This window comes from Enhydra lutris, unplaced genomic scaffold (genome assembly GCF_002288905.1).
Source record: "Enhydra lutris kenyoni isolate GAN:26980312 unplaced genomic scaffold, ASM228890v2 scaffoldscaffold38, whole genome shotgun sequence".
Lineage (NCBI taxonomy): Eukaryota > Metazoa > Chordata > Mammalia > Carnivora > Mustelidae > Enhydra > Enhydra lutris.
In genome coordinates, this window is record NW_019154122.1 from 8533486 (window position 1) to 8556211 (window position 22726).

At 39.9% G+C, this 22726-nt stretch overlaps 1 protein-coding gene across 3 annotated transcripts in view; it reads right to left on the reverse strand.

The window, feature by feature from the left end:
• LOC111154596 (spen family transcriptional repressor) overlaps nucleotides 1–22726 on the reverse strand; it is a 97742-nt gene that overhangs the window by 27703 nt on the left and 47313 nt on the right. For all 3 annotated transcript variants that reach the window (XM_022514269.1, XM_022514268.1, XM_022514270.1), the window contains 2 exons: nucleotides 3700–3860; nucleotides 1978–2178 (listed from right to left, as the gene is read on the reverse strand). In XM_022514269.1, the coding sequence (XP_022369977.1) occupies nucleotides 1978–2178; nucleotides 3700–3860 (362 nt within the window). The remainder of the gene's footprint in view (nucleotides 1–1977; nucleotides 2179–3699; nucleotides 3861–22726) is intronic.

A 22726-nucleotide genomic window follows, 5' to 3' on the forward strand; every position in this document is an offset into this window, starting at 1 on the left:
GTTCAGGGCGCCTGGGTGGCTCAGTGGGTTAAGGCCTCTGCCTTCGGTTCAGGTCATGATCCCAGGGTCCTGGGATCGAGCCCCGCATCGGGCTCACTGCTCCGCAGGGAGCCTGCTTCCTCCCCCCTCTCTCTCTCTGCCTGCCTCTCTGCCTGCTTGTGATCTCTCTGTCAAATAAATAAAATCTTAAAAAAAAAAAAAATTCTGTTCATGTTTATAGGACTGTAATGCTCTGCACAGGACTGAGAGAGCACAATCTTAGGAAGACACCAGGGGTCTATCTGCAAAGTTGGCTTCTTGGATTTAGATCTTTTTAACTCTAAGAGGTCCTTGGCTTCAGGAAGTAATCAGCTCCATATGCTTCAATACAAAACATTTATCTTAACCATCCAACAACATAATTCCACCCATGTCTCCATACTCTAGTCAACTGCTTTCAAATATCCCACTCAACAAGTGTTTCATGCTTTCCCATCTGGGAAAAGTACCTTTGAATTTTCCTATGCCTGACCCAACCAAACTTCTCAAAATCTTCAATGGCACATGCTTAAAGCCCAATTTACATCCTGGGTGCTAATTAGGTAAAATGCATTTTTACAATAAAAATGTCAAGCTAGCCCCATGACTTGGAGATCTGAGGGCAGTCTATTATAATGCTCCTGAATTAGGGCCCCATTACTTAATAATTATATATGGCTCTAAAAACTTTCTACATAGATTATATGACATTCTAAATAATATTCCTCAGGCCAACTGTGACCTGTTCTAAATGTGTTAAGAATTCCTGAGTTGCGCTCAGCTCAGTGTAACTTAGGTTAGTACATCTCAAACTTGGCAAAGGAGAGAATGTGAGGGCATAACCTATAATCCCTTTGAATTCCTGTGTTTATTATAAAATTATGCACATTTTGCAGTCTTCCCTCTAACAACTCTGTGCTTATTTTAATATATACAAATAACATTTACACATTCTTTTCAGGGAAATTCCATTTTTTTACCTCTTAATTGCCAAATAAATGAATATTCCAAGAGAATGAGCTATGTTTACCTTATAAATTCCACTCAAAATCTTTCTTCCTTTTTAAAAGTAGTTCTACACCCAACATGTGGCTTGACCTCACATCCCTGAGATCAAGGGCCACACGCTCCATGGACTCAGCCAGCCAAGTGCCCCTCAAACACTTAGTCTTAAAAATTGGTCTCAGTTACATATGTGACTGCATAACTTAAACATTTCTGTTTACTCCTCCACAAATTTACTCACAATGTTGCCTTAAGTCAGGGGTTCCCAGACTTGAGTATGTGAATTCTGAACCATTGAGCAGGGATGGGGGAAAGAGTGTGCGTTTTAAACAAGCACCACAGGTGGTTCTCAAACAGGAGAAACACCGACCCAGGCCACGCCTCAGAAGACTTCCCTACCTTACGACAGGTCTTATAGGTAGGTTCAAACTAATAAAATGTCCCCTTGAAACTCTCAATGGGTCACACTCCTAAGACCTAGCCCTGATTTTCTTTGTCACTATTTCTCAAGGTCATGGAAAGTCATGGAAACTAGAACAACAGATCCAATTCGTGCTGGGCATAATAGAAATAAAACTGGTCTAACTAGCTCCTCAAATCAGTGTAACAAGTAGTCTGTATTCTAATTCAAGGTAATTCTGATGTCATTCTCCTAAGAACTATATCCTTATCTCAATCAACTCAATCCTTTTGGGAAGGCAGGACTCAACAAAGGGCTAAAACTCAGTCTTTCAGACTCTTCAAAGTCAGCATTTCTCCATCACAGGAACAGAACTATCTTCACCCTCCCTAACCAAAACATAATTTTATTAACTTGAACAAATGTACCCAGTCTTTAAAACAGAAGTCACTGGAAATGTGTCAATAAATAAAGCATCCAGATTCAGGATAAGATGCTGCCTTTTCACAAGCTGAAATACAAATTACACTAAAAATTAGCCTCCTTTCTCTTACCTGGCCCTATCCATGCTGTTACTTCAATCTGCATGCCAAAGAAAAGTTTTCCTTTTGATGCAGTCAGTGCTTTTTCTTGGTCCTCTTGCTGCCGAAAGAATACCAGACCATACCTCTCTTCTGAAGCTCCATGGATCTGCACTGAAGTCACCTTTCCAAATTTCTTAAATTCATGGAAAAGGCCATCTTTAAGGCTTGTATCTAAATCCCCCCCCAAAAAAACAAGGTGCTTATTTTTCTAATTTAGTTACAACTCAGTAAGCAAGCTATGAAATCTTTAGCTTGATTTTTGACCTAAATTTTGTTAGCATTAAAACATTTCTCTTTCAAATAAAATAACCCTAAAATCACATTTTAGAGCCTCCTGTACAATTGCGAAAATAAACTGAGTATCAGAAAATATCACTGGTTATTTGTTAGGTAAGAATGACATTGTGGCTATGCGGAAAAACCACCCTCCTACTACAGACAACGAAGAAGTTATGTATCTTTAAGTCGATATGAAAAAATGTAATTCACTTTAAAAAAAACACACACAACAAAAACAGGAAGGAAGAAAAGTGGAAACATTAGATAAAGCCAAGTCTGGAAGACAGTGACCATTTTTAAATCTGGGCTATGGAGTAAGGGGCATTCACTTTGCTATTACCACTTTTGGCTAGGTTTAAAACTTCCAAAATAAAAATTTTATATACACGTATACATACATACACACACACATAAAACTTTAAAGACATGCGAAAGAAAGCTGTATTTCTAGCTTTCCAAGCATCATATCAATGATAAAATTGTATGGCAAGCAGCATTTAACATGCTAACAACTCTAAGGTTTTCTACAGATGAATCATACCATCTAGAGGGGTCTTCTGTTAATTTCTTTCATTATAAAAATTAAAACTGTGCAGAAAGACAAGCAAATTTTACCTCCATCCACTCCTAAGCAACTAAGTATTCTAAATCAAAAGTTCACCAACATTTGTGCCTCAACAACTCTATTCACAAACCTGGTTATGTAGGTTTTACAGGCTGCTTTAATGAATAATTTAAGTAGTCACTAAAATGCACTTAGCTAAGAAGTACTAAGTTTGGTCTCTGTTGGTTTGACCATCTACTAACAGTTGTTTACATACTCAATATGCCTAATGTAAAAAATGACAGTACAGTATATAGACATTATATAATTGTCAATTAAAAATATTAAGAGTAAAAAAGACTTCAGTAGAGATTTTAACCAGACTTTTCCATTATTCATGATTTTCCTCATTTAAAATGTTAGTATTTCGAAGCGGGTTTCCTATCATAGTTTAATGTTCAAAGTTTTCTCACAGAACATAGGACTCCAGGACAATATAATAAATGTAACTGAAAATACTATTTCTACAATTTCATCATATCAAATTTCCCCTAATATCAAAATATTTAACCTAGACAGTGTATATTTAAAACAATAACCATGCTTTCTTTACAGAACATGCACCATACAGTCTTTGTGTTCGTATGTACAACGTGTATAATAATATATATGTATATATATGTGTGTACACAGTAAATACAAGTAACATGCCACCTTCATAAAGTTACTGTCATTGCTTGCTTTTTCTCACATTATATATTAATGAGCCACCAAGAAGGAAGCTTGTCCCAGCATAGAACTTAAGGTGCTCAGTCTCACATTCCCCCCAGTTGTAGCAGAGAGCAAACTACAGCGGTACAAATTGTTACCTGTAGAGCGTACTGGAAGATTCTGAACCTTGATCCCGAAACTTTTACGGGGCTCATCTTTTTCCAGGGATGAAAGCAACTGGGAAGTGGGTGCTGGGACGGCTGCTGACTGAACCGATCGGGCAGGAGAGTCATCACTTGAACTGCTGCTGGAATCAGTGCTGCAGAAGGGCAAACGAAGACAAAACAGAGAATGAGCAGCATGCAAAACTTCTTAAAATCAACAAGTAGAAAAAATTAAAAGCAATCATCTACATTTCTGGGATTTCTGGCTGCCCTCCCCTCTCCACATCTACTTCACACTCCCGCCTTCCAACAGAGAAAACATCAGCCTAAGGGAGCAAAAGTGCACTACACGCCCCCTAAAGAAAATGTTTCATTCTTTGCAAAATGGGAACAACTTTTTCCAAATCAAGTAGGACTAATAAATGCAAGTCACTGAACAGTAATAATAAAAGAATAATGGTAATAATGGTTTTGGATTCAGAGACCTCAATTCAATTTTGACTTAGATGTACAGCACATATCCTTGGACAAGTAACTTAACCTCATGCTAAGCCTCAATTTCCATAGCTATTAAATGGAAATAATAAAAGCACCTACCTTGCAGGGTCATGAACTAAATAAAATAACCCACAAGTCTGAGGAGTTTGGAGTATGACAGCCATCAGGAAATGAAGGGGCACTGCTCTGTTACTCTTACTACGACTGCTGCCGCCGCTGCCACAATCATCTCAGGGATGTGTCAATTTTGAGGAAAACAAAAATATCCAAAATAATTTCCTAGGTAATTTTAACTTTTAAGTATTTGAGGGACTAATGAAGAAATATTATGTAAGTGACTCAACTGTTGCTGATTTAGGCTCTTTTCTCTGTGAGCAATGTGGGAAATGAGTCAATGAAATTGAGAATTTATTACTCTTCAGTTTGACAGAATCCTTGAAGGGGGATACGGTTGAAAGACAAGAAATTATTATACCTGTTCACATAAGAGAGAGATATATTTAAACAAGTTTATTATGCCTAAGAACTACATGAATAATAGGAAAGTCTCTTTTTAGTACCAGATGTGCAAGGACTGCCATGGTTTTGTTCTGTTATCGCATTCTCAAATATATTAATAAAAAGCTATTTACAGGGTCTGTCATTTATTTACAGGTTTCTGAAATTTTGCTTCACACTGTCCCCTCCCTACTGTGGAAGGCTTATCTTTTAAGCAAATAACTCCAGGGGTGAGGGGAAGTGAGAGGAGGAGGTTTAATCCACTTTAAGCATACATTATAGAGGGAAGACCTGACAGTTTTTGTCATTTGAACTAAAACAACAGCTCTCATAGCCAAGATAATCTCTAAGACAGCCAGATAAATAAATCCAACTCAACAAATTAAGGCAAATTTGCCACTGCTTTTTAAAAAATACTGTAAGAAAACAGGGTATTATAACTAAATTTACACAGCATTTTTATTGAGCTCTCACATGCTAGGGCAAAAGATGAAAAGTCACAAGATTATCAGAGCTCTCTGAAGCTTGAAACAGAGAGAAATAAACCTATGCTAGTAAGATCCAAAAGGTCATATGTGAGTTACAAAATACAACTTGGGATAGAAGCCTTCAGATAGGACGACAGATTGTCACTGCAAGGCATCCTACACATGCTTAGGCATTGGTTTTCTCTTTAAATTTTTTTTTTCTATATCACTCAAGTAAAGGGAGTGTTACCAGCACTAGGTGAACAGGATACTATGTTCATTCGAATTAAGGGTTTAATAAAATTAACTATGTTTAGCACAGAAGGGGAAAAATGCTTGTTATATGTATTAAGTCCTCCAAGTAATACAAGATTATTGGCAAAGCCAACATATGATTACAGTATAGAATATGTTATAGGACTATCAACTTAATTCCAATGACTCACAAAAAAACCATTAAGGAAACTACTCTAATTACAATACTGCTAATATTATAAATACCAAACTTCCTTAGCAGCAATGGGTAAAGTAAATATGGGCAAGAGCACAATTTCTGCTACTGAAAGAATCAGTGAGGCAACAAACACCAAGTTCCATATCAAGTGTGTGTCATGAAAAGTGGAGAAGGTGAGGGGCACCTGGGTGGCTAAGCAACTGCCGTTGGCTCAGGTCATGATCCTGAAAGTCCCAGGAATGAGCACTCCATCGGGCTCCCTGCTCGGCGGAGAGCCTGCTTCTCTCCTCCATCTCATGTGCTCACAACCCCCACCACACCCCACTCTTTCTCAAGTAAATAATCTTAAGAAAAAAACAAAACAAAACACGGAGACGGAGACCAATCAATAGTAACAGTGCTTTTGTGGAGCCTGGATGGCTCCGTTTGTTAAGCCTCTGACTTGGGTTCAGGTCGAGACCTCAGGGTCCTGGAATCAAGCCTTGAGTCAGGCTCCCACTCAGCAGGGAGTCTGCTTCTCCCTCTGCACCTCCCCCAGCTTGTGCGCTCACTCTCCCTCTAATAAATAAAATCTTTAAAAAAAAAAAAAAGTTAACAAACAAATTAAATTTGTTATAAATGCTACTGCACTCTTGGTGAATTCCCTACTACCACACTAATAAGATTTTTTTAAATTAATTTATTTATATGGGGGGGTGGGGGCAGAGAGGGAAGGGAGAGGGACAAGCACACTCTACACTGAGCACACACACAGCCCCACATGAGGCTCGATTTACTACCCTGAGATCATGACCCAAGCCAAAATCAAGAGTCCAAAACTTAACTGAGCAGCCACCCAGGCACCCCAAAGGGGGAAAGGTTTTAAAAATGAATTACAAAATGATAAAATGACTCAACTTCTGAGTTCACATTTCCATATGCTAACCTAACTGCAATGTGCATTTCCCAGTGTAGTATATCAGATGTACTTCAGATTTAAAGATCATAAATCAAAACGGGGGCCTAAATCCAGATCCCCAAATACTTTTCAGTCCTATTAAACTGACAGAAAGCCCAAGTGCCCAGAAGAGCCATGTGACTTTTAATTTTTAAAAATTCCGTTTTTCGGGGCGCCTGGGTGGCTCAGTGGGTTAAAGCCTCTGCCTTTGGCTCAAGTCATGATCCCAGGGTCCTGGGATCGAGCCCCGCATCGGGCTCTCTGCTCCGCGGGGAGCCTGCTTCCTCCTCTCTCTCTGCCTGCCTCTCTGCCTACTTGTGATCTCTGTCAAATAAGTAAATATAATCTTTAAAAAAAAAATTCATTTTGTTAAAACTGAAGAATCACAACAGTTCATCAAAGCATATGATACGGGGGTGCCCGGGTGGCCTCGTCAGTTAAGAGTCCAGCTGCTGATTGTGGCTCAGGTCATGATCTTGGGGTCGTGGGATCAAGCCCCACAGCATCGGGCTCCCCACTGGGAGTGGAGCCTGCTTAATAAGACTCTCTCTCTCTCCCCTCTCTTGTGTGTGTTCTATCCCTGAAAATAAATTCTTGATGGGGGGGGGGGGGGGATAAGATATACAGTATATAGTTGTTTCCTGAAAGCCAAAAGTAGTTAATCAGAATCTATTCCAATCTAAATTCTCTTAAAGTAGTAGTAATGATGGTCTATCGAGTAAACAGTTTCAAGAAGGTGAACTTTAAACTGGCCACATCAATATTACACTTTTAACATCAATTAAAAGTTATAAATGGTAAAGAACTTGAAAAAAAAAAACACACATTTAAAAAATTTTTTTCAAGGGGCACTTGGGTGGCTCAGTGGGTTAAGCCTCTGCCTTTGGCTCAGGTCATGGTCTCAGGGTCCTGGGACTGAGCTCTACATTGGGCTCTTTGCTCAGCCGGGAGCCTGCTTCTCCCCCCGCCATCTGCCTGCCACTCTGCATACTTGTGATCTCTCTCTCTGTCAAGTAAATAAATAAAATCTTGAAAAAAAAAATATGTTTTTTCAAGATTTTATTTATTTCAGAGAGAGCAAGCACGCAACGAAGGGTCCTAGGATCAAGCCCTGAGCTGGGTTCCCCCATTCATGCTCTCTCTCTGAAATAAATACAACCTTTAAAAAAAAAAAAAAAAAAAAAAAAAAAAAGATTACTAAGAAAACTAAGAGGCAGATCTTTTCTTTTGAAGATTTTATTTATTCGACAGAAAGAGATCACAAGCAAACAGAGGCAGGTAGAGGGAGAGGGGAAGCAGGTTCCTGCTGATAAGAGAGTCCTATGTGGGGCTTAATCCCAGGACCCCGAGACCATGACCCAAGCCAAAGGCAGAGGCTTAACCCACTGAGCCACCCAGGCGCCCCTAAGAGGCAGATCTTATAGAAATTCCCATAATGGAAAAATATAATAAGCAACTAGTTACTTAATTCTTTTTTTAAAAGGTAAATAGCTTTATTTTATAAGAACCACATTTTACGAATAAAAGGGAAAATAAAGTAAAGAAGTTACAAAAGGCAATTTATTAGCAAGCAGATAAAAAGGAATAAACATAGGCGTGCCTGGGTGGCTCAGTCCGTTAAGCATCCAACTCTTGATTTTGGCTCAGGTCATGATCTCATGGTCATGAGATCAAGCCCTACATCGGGCTCCATGCGTAGTCTGCTTGAAGATTCTCTCTCTCTGTCCCTCCTCCCACTCACACTCTCTTTCTCTAATAAATCTTTTAAAAAATTTAAAAAAGGAATACACATACAGCTGTACTAAAGGGCACCTGAGCTTGCCATGCAATTGTCTGAGCAATGAGGAGTACAGGAGACCAGGCGGCCTCCCAACAGAACTACATGGAGGATATTGGTCAGTGCCCGGTGAGAACCTGTGGCAGGGGCTCCCTGTCTTCCGCACGGCAGCCACAGCCTGGGGAGAAGCCCACCTCCCTAAGCCCCACTGGGACCCTAATGCCCTGGACCCCACAACTGCACCAGCTCCCCTCCCAGTGCAAGTGTCTGAATCAGTGAACCATTCCTCTGGCCACAGGGCAAGGTACCTACAGCTCTAGACTCCCCACCTCCAGGTCTACCCTTGCCATGGTCTACAAGAGCCCAGGCCACCAGGGCAAGGAACAAGGCCCTCCCACCAAGGCTGGTAGCTCAGAAAATTCTACATAATAATTCTGAATAAGAGAACAGAAATTAGGATGCCAGGATTCTCTCACCCCAAATTATAGTGTCAAATAATCAACTACCCCTGTTCCTATAGCCATTTTATACACAGAACTACAGTGAGCATTTGACTCCTCACACTGAAAATGTCAAGGCACCGGGCATACTATTTATAAGATGACTCAGGGCTAAATTTGTTCACACAAGAGTAGCATCCAATAATAGACATTAACACCTATATCCCTGTAAACATTTGATTATGATGAATATTTGTTTTTTTAAAGCTGAAAGACTGAAAAGCATCTCAACCAAGTTGAGAAACAAAAATCTGACATAAAAGGATAAAGGAACAATTAAAGCAACTAGGAAACTTCGCAATTAAAAGTTAAGAGGGCCCATTTGTTAAAAGCAGATACAATCTCTTCATAAAGCTTTGCACAACTGATCTCATTATTGACAACTGGGTTTGTCAGCCACAGAAACTGATAGAAGTATGTTTTCCTTAAAATATTAGAGGCTTATTATTTAAAATTATCTTAAAAAAAAGCAGATACAATCTCAAGCGACAATTTTCCAACCACCTCTCTTCTATCAGGTAGCTAATAATTTTCTCTCTACATCTTACATAAGCTTGAGTGAAGAGAGAAAAAAGATGCAAAATGCAGATTTTTCCATCAGGCTTCGGCAACTCAAAACATGCCCCACTGTCTTCATATTTCCATTAAATCGGGGAGAAATCATGTAATTTCTTAAATGGAATGTATCACCACACCAGGTAATAATTCCTCTCTATCCAATTTCTTACAGGTCCCAATTTTCAAGATAACCCTCTTTTTTGTGCAGGAGTTCTCTAAATGTGGCTTCAGGGACCTGGGTGCCCCCAAAGTCCTTTCAGGGGGTCTGTGAGGTCCTCATTTCAGTTATGTATCTGTGTGAGGCCAATTCTTCATACACGTCACACACACACACGTTATAATGACAGTCTGAATACAGGAGCAGTTATAAGAATCTAGCTATCTAATTAAACTAGACTTTAAAGAGATTAGGAAAAATACATACATAACACAATGCCACTCATCTATTTTTGGTTTTAAAAAAGTTGCATCATACCAGCTGAAAATCTAAAACTGGTTCCTCCCCAGAAGCAGACATCATGTTGAGGTAAACAGCTCTCCCAAAATCAGGGATGAAGATCTTCACCTCCAATATGAAACCTTTATTCCTTTTGCCTTTTCTTGCCTTTTGCTTTTCTGTTAATGCACAGGAAAACAATGTTCCTTAACTCTGACAACTGTCACTTAATCTATCGCTAAGGCCTCAGCTGCACACCAGAATTCCCTACAATTTCTTGCTAGGGCAGTTTTAGATAAGAGAATTGCTTCCCCCACCCCCCCCTTTTTAAAAAAGATTTTATTTATCTATTTGAGAGCAAGAGAGCACATATATACAAGCGCCTGAGTGGGCAGAGAAGCAGAGGGAGAAGCAGACTCCCTGCTGAGCAGGTAGCCGGACACAGGGCTTGATCCTGGCACCCTGGGATCACAACCTGAGCCAAAGGCAGAAGCTTAACCAACTGAGCCACCCAGACGCCCCCAGAACTGCTTTAGATTACTTACTGGCTGAACAGTGTTACCATTGCAAATACTTCCTGCTGTACCTGGATCAACAGCTCTGGTAGCACAGCACATGTAAGAAATTTACAAACAGGCCACCTCACTAAAACAGGCTGACGTCCCTTCAGGTACATCCTTTATTACTTGACTTCAACTGGCTTGGTTCACAGGGGGTCCTAAGGAGCATACAGCAGTCTCGGCATCATGCAATTGACAGTCATTACTATCGTCTCCCTAGTGGGCTACCTTGTCTCAAGGGTCTTAAATTAGTGTTTGTAGCCATTAGCAGCACATCAGATGGTCCTGCTGTGCTTGGAGAAACAGAAATAAGATGAACAAAATGAACAGCAAAAACAATTCTTTCACAGACTTGACATCACAACCCATGAGTTTTAGTGAGAGTGGCACTAATACCAAATTTTTGGTTACTCTCTTGTGTATGAGGATGACCAAAGGTAGGGGGGCAGGGGAGGAGAGCTATTAAATTAAACAAGGAGGCCATTAGACTGAGGTGGTTCTAATACCTGAGAAGGCTATGTAAGCAAACTAAAAATAAGCCTAAACATGCCTCAAGTTAAGAAAGGAAACCTGGAGGCACCTGGGTGGCTCAGTCAGTTGAGAGTCTGACTCTTGATTTTGGCTCAGGCTGTGATCTTAGGGTCATGGAATCGAGTCCTGTGCCCAGTTCCGCACTTAGCAGCATAGAGTCTGCTTGCAATTCTCCCTCTCTGTGCACCTCCCCTGGCACGCTCTTGCTCGCTCTCGCTCTCTCTCTCTCTCTCAAGAGCACTCCTAAAAACTTCTGGTTTGGCACTGCCCAATTTAAAAAACTGATTTTTTAAAAAAAGATTTTGTTTATTTATTTGAGAGAGAGAGCAAGCATGAGAGGGGAGAAGGTGAGAGGAAAAAGCAGACTCCCCACGGAGCTGGGAGCCTGATGCAGGAGTCAATCCCAGGACTCCGGGATCAACACCTGAGCTGAAGGCAGTTGCTTAACCAACTGAGCCACCCAGGCGCCCTAATTTTTTTTTTTTTTTTTTTTTTTTTTTGAATAGGCTCCAAAGCAAGGCCTGAACTAATAGCCCTGAGATCAAGACCTGAGCTGAGATAGAGAGCTGGACACCTAACAGACTGAGCCATCCAGGTGTCCCAAATATTTTTTTTAATTGATTTTCTACTCAGGGCACCTGGGTGGCTCAGTCAGTTAAGTGTCTGACTTTTGGTCCCCCCTAAGGTCATCATTTCAGGGCTGTGAGATCAAGTCCCGTATCTGGCTCCACGCTCAGCAGAGTCCGCTTGAGAGTCTCTCCCTCTGCCCCTGGTGCACCCTCTCCCTCTCAAATAAATAATCTAAAAAAAATAAAATGATTTTAACTCAAATTGCTGAAGGACGGGGCGCCTGGGCAGCTAGCTCAGTCAATTAAGCATCTGCCTTTGGCTCAGGTCATGATCCCAGAGTCCTGGGATTGACTCCTACATTGGGCTCCCCGCTCAGTGGGGAGTCTGCTCTCCGACCCCCATCCCCGTCCTCCCCTGCTCGAGCTCACGCATGTTCTCTGATAAATAAATAAAATCTTTAAATTTTTTTTTACTAATAAATAAATCTTAAAAAGAAAACACAAAACCACAAATTACTGAGTCATATCAGAAGAATAAACAAAAATTTCAAATTAAAAGTCAACTTCTAATATGGTAAGTGTCTATAGGTATTACTTACAATAAACTAAAGCTTATAATTTAATAAGATAAAGGGATCCTAAGCCCAGAAAACAAAAAACAAAAAACCCCATTAGTTAAATAGACAATCTGATAAGATCCCACTTCCATTTTCAACTCTATACCACTTCTAATGTAACCTATGAATTAACCTCTGTACTATAACTGTTTTTTACAAGAAAATGAGGAAGGAAATACTCAGTTGTGTGGTCTAGAATAAGAAACCTAATTTTGTCTCTCTCAACTTTAATTTCTCTAGTGAATTACCAGATCTCATGACGTTTAAAGGTCCTGCCAACACTAGGGGTCTATGAGCCACTACCTACCTCTAACCACTCATTTCTGATAGCTCAAATGCATGCAGGGTAAAAGTCCACACTCTTCCATAAGAGAGAAAAACCCTTAACAACTTGGCCCCAAACTAATTTTCTACCTACTCCTTCTCATTCCTTTGTCTTGACCTTCTTACTCCACCCACCACCCACTAACGATCTATCCATATAATAGCAATATATCAGGGGGTGCCTGGCTGGCAGTAAAACCTCGGACTCCTGATCTTAGGGTTGTGAGTCTGAGACCCATGTTGGATGTAGAGATTACTTAAAAATAACTTTTTTTTAAAGAGCAATAGATCAGTTTCTAATCATGGACATCTTTTTTAGACCTAAGTCCTGGGTTAAATTACTTCCTATTCCTTAATTTTCTTGTAATGTAAATGGTGATAATACTTGGGAGGGATGTGGCAAAGATTTAATAGGTTAGTGATTATAAAATGCTAAAGAAAGCACTTTGCCTAGCATATAGCAAGCAGGTAAAGAGCTCTTGCCCATACCCATTCCTATAGAAGACACCTTTCTGTCCCTCCTTGCCTGCCCTGTCTCTGAGAATTAGCTCCAATGTTAACTTTCCCTGTAGCTGGACATCCCCACCCCACCTCACAACATTCTCTGACTTCTCACTTTTATTACAATGTCTATCTCCTATCCCGTCACTATGTACTGTCACTACTCATTTACCACCATCCTGAAAGGCCAATAATGAATTCACCTCTGCAAACAGAGAACCGATATGATGTGCCTATAAGAAATTACAGACTTGAATAGTGAAAATTATTGAAATTAATACTTAGGAAAGTACACCAAGTTCAGTAAAATGAAGGTATTAACTACACTCAGTATCTAAGAATAAAATGAAAATTTCTGATAAAATATTACTTTGGTGCAAACTGCAAGCTTATTTCTTTCTTCTTTTTATTTTATTTTTTTAAAGATTTTATTTATTTGTCAGAAAGAGAGAGCGAGAGCGAGCACAGGCAGACAGAGTGGCAGGCAGAGGCAGAGGGAGAAGCAGGCTCCCCACAGAACAAGGAGCCCGATGTGGGACTCGATCCCAGGACGCTGGGATCATGACCCGAGCCGAAGGCAGCTGCTTAACCAACTGAGCCACCCAGGCGTCCCTATTTCTTTCTTCTTTAATGTTTCATTAATTATGCAAGAACACTAGTGGCTGTTCTAAGGTTTCAGAACTTTACACTAATAACCTGAGTGAAAAGTCATGGGTATCTGTAAAAACAAAAACACGTCTTGCATTCATGCATCCTATTATATCTGCCCTCCACCACGTGACACTTCTGGCCGTCATAACTGTGGGTGGGGGTGACTTACTTCCACCTAGTGAAGAGAGGCCAGGGATGCTGTTAGACATCCTACAGAGCACAGGAGAGCCCCAGGAAAAAGGATTATCTGTGAACAATGCCAAGGTTGAAAAACCCTGCCTACATTATCTGACTGCTTTCCCTTCTTTTTCAAAAGCAATATGCTAATTTTAAGATCCAATTCAAATGTGGGATCCTTTAAAGCGACAGCTCTTCCTTCATACTAATATATTACTTTATATGGGACGCCTGGGTGGCTCAGGTGGTTAAGCATCTGCCTTCGGCTCAGGTCACAATCCCAGGGTCCTTCCTGGGTCGGAGCCCTGCACTGGGCTCCTTGCACAGCCGGGAGTCTGTTTCTTCCTCTGACCCCCCCTCCTTTTGTGGGCTCACTCTCTCTCACACTCTCTCTCAAATAATCTTTAAAAAAGAAAAATGGGGGCGCCTGGGTGGCTCAGTGAGTTAAAGCCTCTGCCTTCGGCTCGGGTCATGGTCCCAGGGTCCTGGGATCGAGCCCCGCATCAGGCTGTCTGCTCAGCGGGGAGCCTGCTTCCTCCTCTCTCTCTCTGCCTGCCTCTCTACCTACTTGTGATCTCTGTCAAATAAATAAATTTAAAAAAAAAAAAAAAAGAAGAGAAAAATGATGGGGCGCCTGGGTGACTCAGTGGGTTAAAGCTTCTGCCTTCGGCTCAGGTCATGCTCCCGGGGTCCTTGGATCGAGCCCCACATCAGGCTCTCCGCTCAGTGGGGAGCCTGCTTCCTCCTCTCTCTGCCTGCTTCTCTGCCTGCTTGTGATCTCTGTCAAATAAACAAAATCTAAAAAGAAAGAAAGAAAGAAAGAAAGAAAGAAAGGAAAGAAAAGAAAAGAAAGAAAAATGACAATACAGAGGTGCCTGGGTGGCTCAGTTGCTTAAGTGTCTGCCTTCAGGTCAGGTCATAATCCCGAAGTCTCAAGATTGAGCTCCACATCAGGCTCCCTGCTTAGTGGGAAGTCTGCTTCTCCCTCTGCCCCTACCCTTACTCATACTCTCTCTTGTTCTCTCAAAAAATAAAATCTTTAAAAAAAATAAATAAAGGGGCGCCTGGGTGGCTCAGTGGGTTGAGCCTCTGCCTTCGGCTCTGGTCATGATCTCAGGGTCCTGGGACTGAGCCCCGCATCGGGCTCTCTGCTCAGCGGGGAGCCTGCTTCTCCTTCTCCCTCTGCCTGCCTCTCTGCCTACTTGTGATCTCTCTCTCTCTCTCTCTCTGTCAAATAAATAAATAAATAAATAAATAATCTTTTTAAAAAGAAATAAAAATGACAACATAATAATAGCAAAAAAACCCAAAAAAACAAAAACAAAAAGCAAATTTAAACCAGATGCAAAAATGGGCACCTATGAACTTGAACAGACATTTCTCCAAGGAAGATTACAAATGGCCAAAGAGCACATGAAATGATGCTCAACATGACTACTCATTAGGGAAATTCAAATCAAAACCACTATGAGATCTATTTCACACTCATCATGATGGCTATTATAGAGAAACAATATAAAGAACACTGACAAGGATGAAAAGAAATCAGAACCCTTACTCAACTGCTGCTAGCAAAATAAAATGGTAGACATTATAAAAAACAGTATGGCAGTTCCACAAAAAACCTGAATTACCATATTATTCAGCAATTCTACTTCTGGGTATAAAACCAAAAGAACTGAAAACAGGCAGCCAAGTTTATTGCGGTGCTGACCAAAGGACCTATAACATTTTCTGCCAGACTCAGGGAGGAGAATGGAAGTAACAAGACCTTTCAATATTAGAAACAATTAAGCAATAATAATTTTATATCCATATGCCAAAATAGCAATCAATGTACTTCCTACAATTTGACTTCTAGCGCCCTAACGTAAAGGAATTGGATCCCAAAGATTACGGCGGGGAATTTTTGAAGTTGTCTATATTCAAGTGGAGATCAAAGAAACCCACCCAAAAGAATTGTGGAGTGACAGTGACAACTGTGGACCAAACAAAAGTTCTTTTTAAAAGGACTATTTTGGGGGCACCTGGCTGCCTCAGTCAGTGGAACATGCAAATCTGATTTTGGGGTGAGTTCAAGCCCCATGTGGGATATAAAGATTACTTAAAAATAAAATCTTTGGGGGCTCCTGGGTGGCTCAGTGGGTTAAGCCTCTGCCTTCAGCTCAGGTCATGATCTCAGGGTCCTGAGATCGAGCCCCGCATCGAGCTCTCTGCTCGGCAGGGAACCTGCTTCCTTCTCTCTCTCTCTCTCTGCCTGCCTCTCTGCCTACTGTGATCTCTCTCTGTCAAATAAATAAATAAAATCTTTAAAAAAAAATAAAAATAAAAATAAAATAAAATAAAATCTTTGGGGGCGCCTGGGTGGCTCAGTGGGTTAAAGACTCTGCCTTCGACTCAGGTCATGATCCCAGGGTCCTGGGATTGAGCCCCGCATCGGGCTCTCTGCTCAGCTGGGAGCCTGCTTCCTCCTCTTTCTCTCTCTCTCTCTCTCTCTGCCAGCCTCTCTGCCTACTTGTGATCTACGTCTGTCAAATAAATAAATAAAATCTTTAAAAAATAAATAAATAAAATAAAATCTTTAAGGATGCTTAATCTTTAGGTTACTTAGAAGGGAGGGGCTATTTTGAAGATTATGATTTTTTGACTTTGGAGGAACTAACATGATTGGCAGTGGAAGGAATTACATGTAAAATTCCTTAAAATTTTATTGACTTAAAGAGAATTGGGATGCCTGGGTGGCTCAGTCACTTAACCCACTGCCTTCAGCTCAGGTTATGATACCAGGGTCCTGGGATTGAGTCCCGCATCCAGCTCCTTGCTCAGCAGGGAGCATGCTTCTCTCTCTGCCTCTGCCTGCCTTTCTGCCTGTGTTTGCTTGCATGCTCATGCTCTCTCTTTCTCTCTGACAAATAAATGAATAAAATCTTAAAAAAAAAAAAAAAGATGACTGAAAACAGGGATTCCAACAGGTATTTGTACACCCACATTCATAGTATGCTTAACAGCCAAAAGGTGGAAGCAACCCAAGAGTCCAGGGATAGACAACTGGATAAAAAAAAAGTATGATCAAAATAAAATTGAGCCTTATTCAAATTTTAAAAGGAAGGTAACTGATACTACAACTTGAATGAACCTTGAGGACATTATGCTAAATGAAATAAGCCAGTCACAAAGGACAAATATTTTATGGTTCCACTTAAATAAGATACTGAGCAGTCAAATTCATACAGACAGAAAGTAGAGTGGTGGTGGCCAGGGGCTGGGGAAGGAGAATGAGAAATCCTTGAATGGATACCGAGTTCTAGTTTGGAAAAATAAAAAAGGTTATGGAGGTGGACGGTGGTAATGGTTGTACAACAATGTAAATGTACTTAAAGCCACTGAACTATATACACTTAAAAATAGTTAAAAGGGGGAGGGCATCTAGATGGCTGAGTCAGTAGAGGAACTGAGTCTTGAACTCGGGGTAAGTTCAGGATCCATGCTGGAGAGAGATTACTTTTTTTTAAAGATTTTATTTATTTGACAGACACAGATCACAAGCAGGCAGAGAGAGAGAGGAGGAAGCAGGCTCCCCGAGGAGCAGAGAGCCCAATGTAGGGCTCAATCCAGGGACCCTGGGATTATGACTCGAGGCACTGGCAGAGGCTTAACCCACTGAGCCACCCAGGTGCCCTGAGAGATTACTTTTTTTTTTAAAAGGTTAAAATGGTAATTTTTTTTTTAAAAGGTTAAAATGGTAATTTTTATGTTATTTTGCCACACGCACACACAGGACTTACAAAGTAAAATACAAAGTGAATAGTTCTTCTCTTTGCACCTTAGAAAAAGATTCCCAACCAGTCAATGCAACAGGATTCCTACTGCTTTCTGTCAATAAGGTTCTGCTAAATCAAAGGGTCTCACAACTGGGCTTATCTAGGTAAAGTTCCTCAGGAATTATTTCAGAGAAAGGAATTAGCTCTAACTGGTGATTCTGCAACTATTGCAAAAGATATGGGGAAAACACTAACAGTTCTACCGTATAAATGGTAAATTAAGCTCTTTAGAGCCTAAGATAATGAAAAGTTGTCTAAATTCTTTAAATTTGGGATCCTTATTCAGAAAAACGATACATTAAAGAGTGGAATTTTATTCTTTTATTATGGAACCAATATTTTAACTTCAATTTTATTTTGGTTAATAGATTTTATTAGACAAATGTAGAAGGAGAAAGAGAACTGTATTCCACCAGGAGTAATTTTGCTTTTCACTGGAATCAGCTTTTATTGCTGACACAATTAATAATTTATTCCCTAAGGATTCCGAAGTTTAGTAGAAAGCATACAGCTCAGAAGTTAACTTTTCCTGAGTTCTAGTTTCCATCTAGTCTTTAACTATGAATGTTTATAAATATCAAGCATGTCTAAAGCTTAGACAACTACTGGGTTCACTTTTTTAAAAGATTTATTCATTTATTTTAGAGAGAAAGAGTGCACATGTGCTTGAGCAAGTGGGATGGGGGGGGGGTAAATAGAGTTTCAAGCAAACTCTGCACTGAGCATGGAGCCCAATGCAGGGCTGGATCCCATGACCCTGAGATCATGACCTGTTCAGTGGGGAGCTTGCTTCTCCCTCTTCAGCTCCCCCATGCTTGTGTTCCCAATCTTGCTGTCATAAATAAATAAAATCTTAAAAAAAAAAAAAAAAAAAAAGAGTTGATACTTAACCAATGGAGCCACCCAGGCCCCCTCCCCCACATCCACTTTACAGGTAGGTAAGATTAATACTAATTAGGTTTAGTGTTCACGGTCACTAAAGTGGTAGCAAATTCAACCACAATAATTAAAATAATTGGTTTTATCTATCTTCCTCTTCTGAAATTCAAGAGTTTACATAAGTGAGGGAAAAACAAAATCATTAAAGACTACTTTAAAAGAGTTTGGCAGATACTGCATTGAGCTTAAACATGCTGTATGTGGTTAGCTGTCTCACAAAAGATTAAACACTAGTAACTCTCTAGGATGCAATTACAGCTTCAATTCATGTTTCTTTAAGTTTATTATTTACTCTTTGGATGGGGTTAAGTAAAAGGAACATGGAAACAGTTCATCTATAGGATGTGTACTGGATAATTAAAGTCCCCCCCCCCAAAAAAAAACCCTGAAGAACTATTATTCAGTCTTATAAAGGAAGGAAATTCTGTCATATGCTACAACATGGACGAATCTTTGAAAACATGTTAAATAAAGTTTAAGCCAGATGCAAAAGGGCTGGTACTACATGATTTCATTTATATGTGGTACCTTGAATAGTCAAATTCTGTACAGACAAAAAATAAAACAGTAGTTACCAGGGGGCTGGGGGAAGTTTTGCTTGTTTTGTTTGTTCTGTTTTTAAGTAGGCTCCACGCTGGGCGTACACACAGGGCTCAAACTCACCACTCTGAGATCAAGACCTGCATTGAGATCAAGAGGCAGAGGCTTATTAACCCACTAAGCCACCCAGATACCCCTATGTTTTAATGAGTACAGAGTTTCAGTCTGAGAAGAAAAAGCTCTGGAGATGGTTGGTGGTGATGACTGTACAACAAAGTAAATGTACTTAGTGCCCCTGAACTGTACACTTAAAAATGGTGAGAACAGGGGCGCCTGGGTGGGTCCTGGGATCGAGCCCATCACTGGATTCCCTGCTCAGCGGGAAGTTTGCCTCTCCTCCATCTGCCCCTCCCCCTGCTCATGTTCTCTCTTGCTCTCTCTCTCAAATAATAAAATCTTTACCCCCCCCAAAAAAAGGGTTAAAATGGCAACTTTTACGCTATGTATATTTTGCCATAATTTAAAAATTTGGCATTAAAAATATAATTTGAGGGAATCCTGGGTGGCTCAGTCAGTTAGGCTTCTGCCTTTGGCTCAGGTCATGATCCTGCGGTCCTGGGACTAAGCCTCTTATGGGGCTTCTGCTCAATAGGGAGTCTTCTCCCTCTTCCTTTGTCCCTCCCCTGGCTCATGCTCTCTCTTTCAAATAAATAAATAAATAAAATCTTTAAATATATATATTTGAAGGTTTCAAAAGTTATTGTTTTAATAAAAGCAAAAATTCAAAGAGGCTGTGCTCTTATTAAACTATTACTAAGGGGGCACCTAGCTGGCTCAGTCAGTGGAGCATGTGACTCTTGATCTCAGGGTTGTGAGTTCAAGCCCCAAGTTGGGTGTAGGAATTACTTTGGAATTAAAAACAACAACAACAACATTCAGGGACGCCTGGGTGGCTTGGTTGGGCATCTGCCTTCAGCTCAGGTCATGATCCCACATTCTGAGTCAGCACTGGGCTGCTTGCTCAGTGGGGAGTCTGCTTCTCCCTCTGCCTGCTGCTCCCCCTGCTTGTGCACATTCTCTCTCTCCCACAAATAAATAAATCTTTTTTAAAAGTTCTAAAAAAAAAAATTCAAAAAATTTTCTTTTAAAAACAAATGAATAAACAAATAAAATAAACTATTACTAAGAATCAGGTGTGTTACAAGGCCCTAAAATTCCCTAGTTAATATTTCATAATGGGTAAAGTAAAAAACTTGTCTATGTATTATCACTGTGTCTGAAACACCTTGCCTCAGAATTACTTTTGGCTAAAATTCCAAAGAGCCTGGGTTCATGGAGTTGTTATATTCTTGGCAAAACCTTAAGAGTCAGAAAAACTGCTGCTCAAGTAACTCAAAGCAAAAAGCATCAAACACACATTATCCCTGAAAGTTGTAAGCAGATGTAACATGTATGGCTAAGGAACAAGAAATTCTGTATGGCAGCAAAGCCTTTAGAACATCCATGGGATGTCTTATTCAAGGGACAAACTGACAGGAAACCTAAACCGTCAATTATAATACAGTGGGATATTCTCATTCCCTTAACCTCACGCAGTTTATAAAATCAGATGTACTTCCTGTTTGAATAACCAAAATGTTTCAGAACACATAAACCAAAAAAGCTTACAAATCAAGTGAAACCATGGTTCTTTTTTACTCCAAGTGGTTATGTACAACTGCTGAAACCTTTACCAAACCCACAAGTAAACTTGAACTTTGAGTTCTGCCTTCTTCCAACTGAACTTTGGTGCTAATTACATCTCCTCCTAGCCAGAATAAAAAAGAAGTCTGCTATTTCCAACTTCTGAGCTCTCTGTTAAGGTACTTCCAGACCCAAGAGGTTAGAAGGGCACCTAATCCCCCAGCAGGAAGCCTAAAGCCATCTATTACTTGGTACACTTGTTTATTTATTTATAAATGACTTCAAATTACTCACTACGACAAACTCCAGCCTCAAGTCCTGCTTAAACAACTCCTGCACTCTCTTCCAGTGGAAACAAACTCAAAGCTACAGTCCAAATGGCTCTCACCACCATGACAAAGCATATTCAGGACAGGGCTAGTCTGCTCTTCCCTCTACCACCGAAAATGACATTCAAAGAATCACAAAACTCAACACTGAATTCTACTCCAGAAACCAACACTGTATGTTAACTAAAATTTAAAAAACAAAAATAAAAAAACACAGTTTTGGTTACATAAATCATGTCTAGAAGCAACACTATATGCATTAGTCTTATTCTAATTCCAACATCAGAATTCCATTGTACATATACGCACACATTTCAAACCTCTACCAAAAGTATTAAACATCACTTAAAACTTACTTTCACTTAAGGATTTTTTTTTAATCATTAAAGAATTACTCTGGTTAAAATGATTTAATTTTCTTCTTGGGGAATTAAACTAATTGGAGGCTTAGATATTTAAGTTTTTCAAAAGCTGAAATATTCCCTTGGCCACCCTAGAAATAAACATGCACTTCAGCCTAACCAAAACAAAATTTGCTGAAGATGGAATCTGAAAGTAGTTCAGTCTGTATCTTAGGCTCACAAGTCCCAAGAACCTTTTCTATTAATTCATAACTGCAAAGAGAATATAAGGGTCTTGGAATTAAAATTAAAGAATATTGTTTCTCTTTAAAAAAAACAGAAAGCAAAAAAAAAAAAAAAAAAAAAAGCATTAAACAGATGCACAAATTACTTCATGACATTAGAATCTTAATAGAGCTCGATTCTAGAACAGTGCTATCCAATAGAAGTTTAATACAAACCAAAAATTTGAAACTTTTAAGCAGTCACACTTTTAAAAAGTAAAAAGAAACAGGTGAATTTTAATAATATATTTAATGTAATACACCCAAAATATTAACATGCAGTCAACATAAAAATTATTAATACTTCTTCTGCTACATCTTCAAAATTCAATGTGTATTTTTATTTTTTATTTTATTTTTTTAAAGATTTTATTTATTTATTTGACAGAGAGAGATCACAAGTAGGCAGAGAGGCAGGCAGAGAGAGAGAGGAGGAGGAAGCAGGCTCCCTGCTGAGCAGAGAGCCCGATGCGGGACTCGATCCCAGGACCCTGAGATCATGACCTGAGCCGAAGGCAGCGGCTTAACCCACTGAGCCACCCAGGCGCCCCTCAATGTGTATTTTTAATAGCTCTATTGAGATATACTTTTCACACCAGGAAAATGACTCATTTAAAAGTATACTATTAATGATTTTTAGTATACTTATGGAGTTATACAATCATCATAATACAACTTTAGTACATCTGCATCACCCCAAAAAGAAACCTCATACCTATTAGCCATCACTCCCCATTCTTTTCCACCCCCATTCCTAGGCAATCAATAAACTACTTTCTGTCTGTACAAATTCACCTTATCGCAATATTTCATATAAATAGAATCATATAGCATGTGGCCTTCTGTACTGGTTTCTTTCACTTAGCATGTTTTTGAGGTCTGTCCACTGTGTAGCAAAGATTAGTACTGGTGTAAAGACTAGCCAAATTTCAAGTGCTCAATAGCCACATGTGGCCTGTAGACTGAGCAACCTGGCTATGGAATCAAAAAGCTCCTCAAGAACAGACATTATCACCTGGTAAGTAAGAG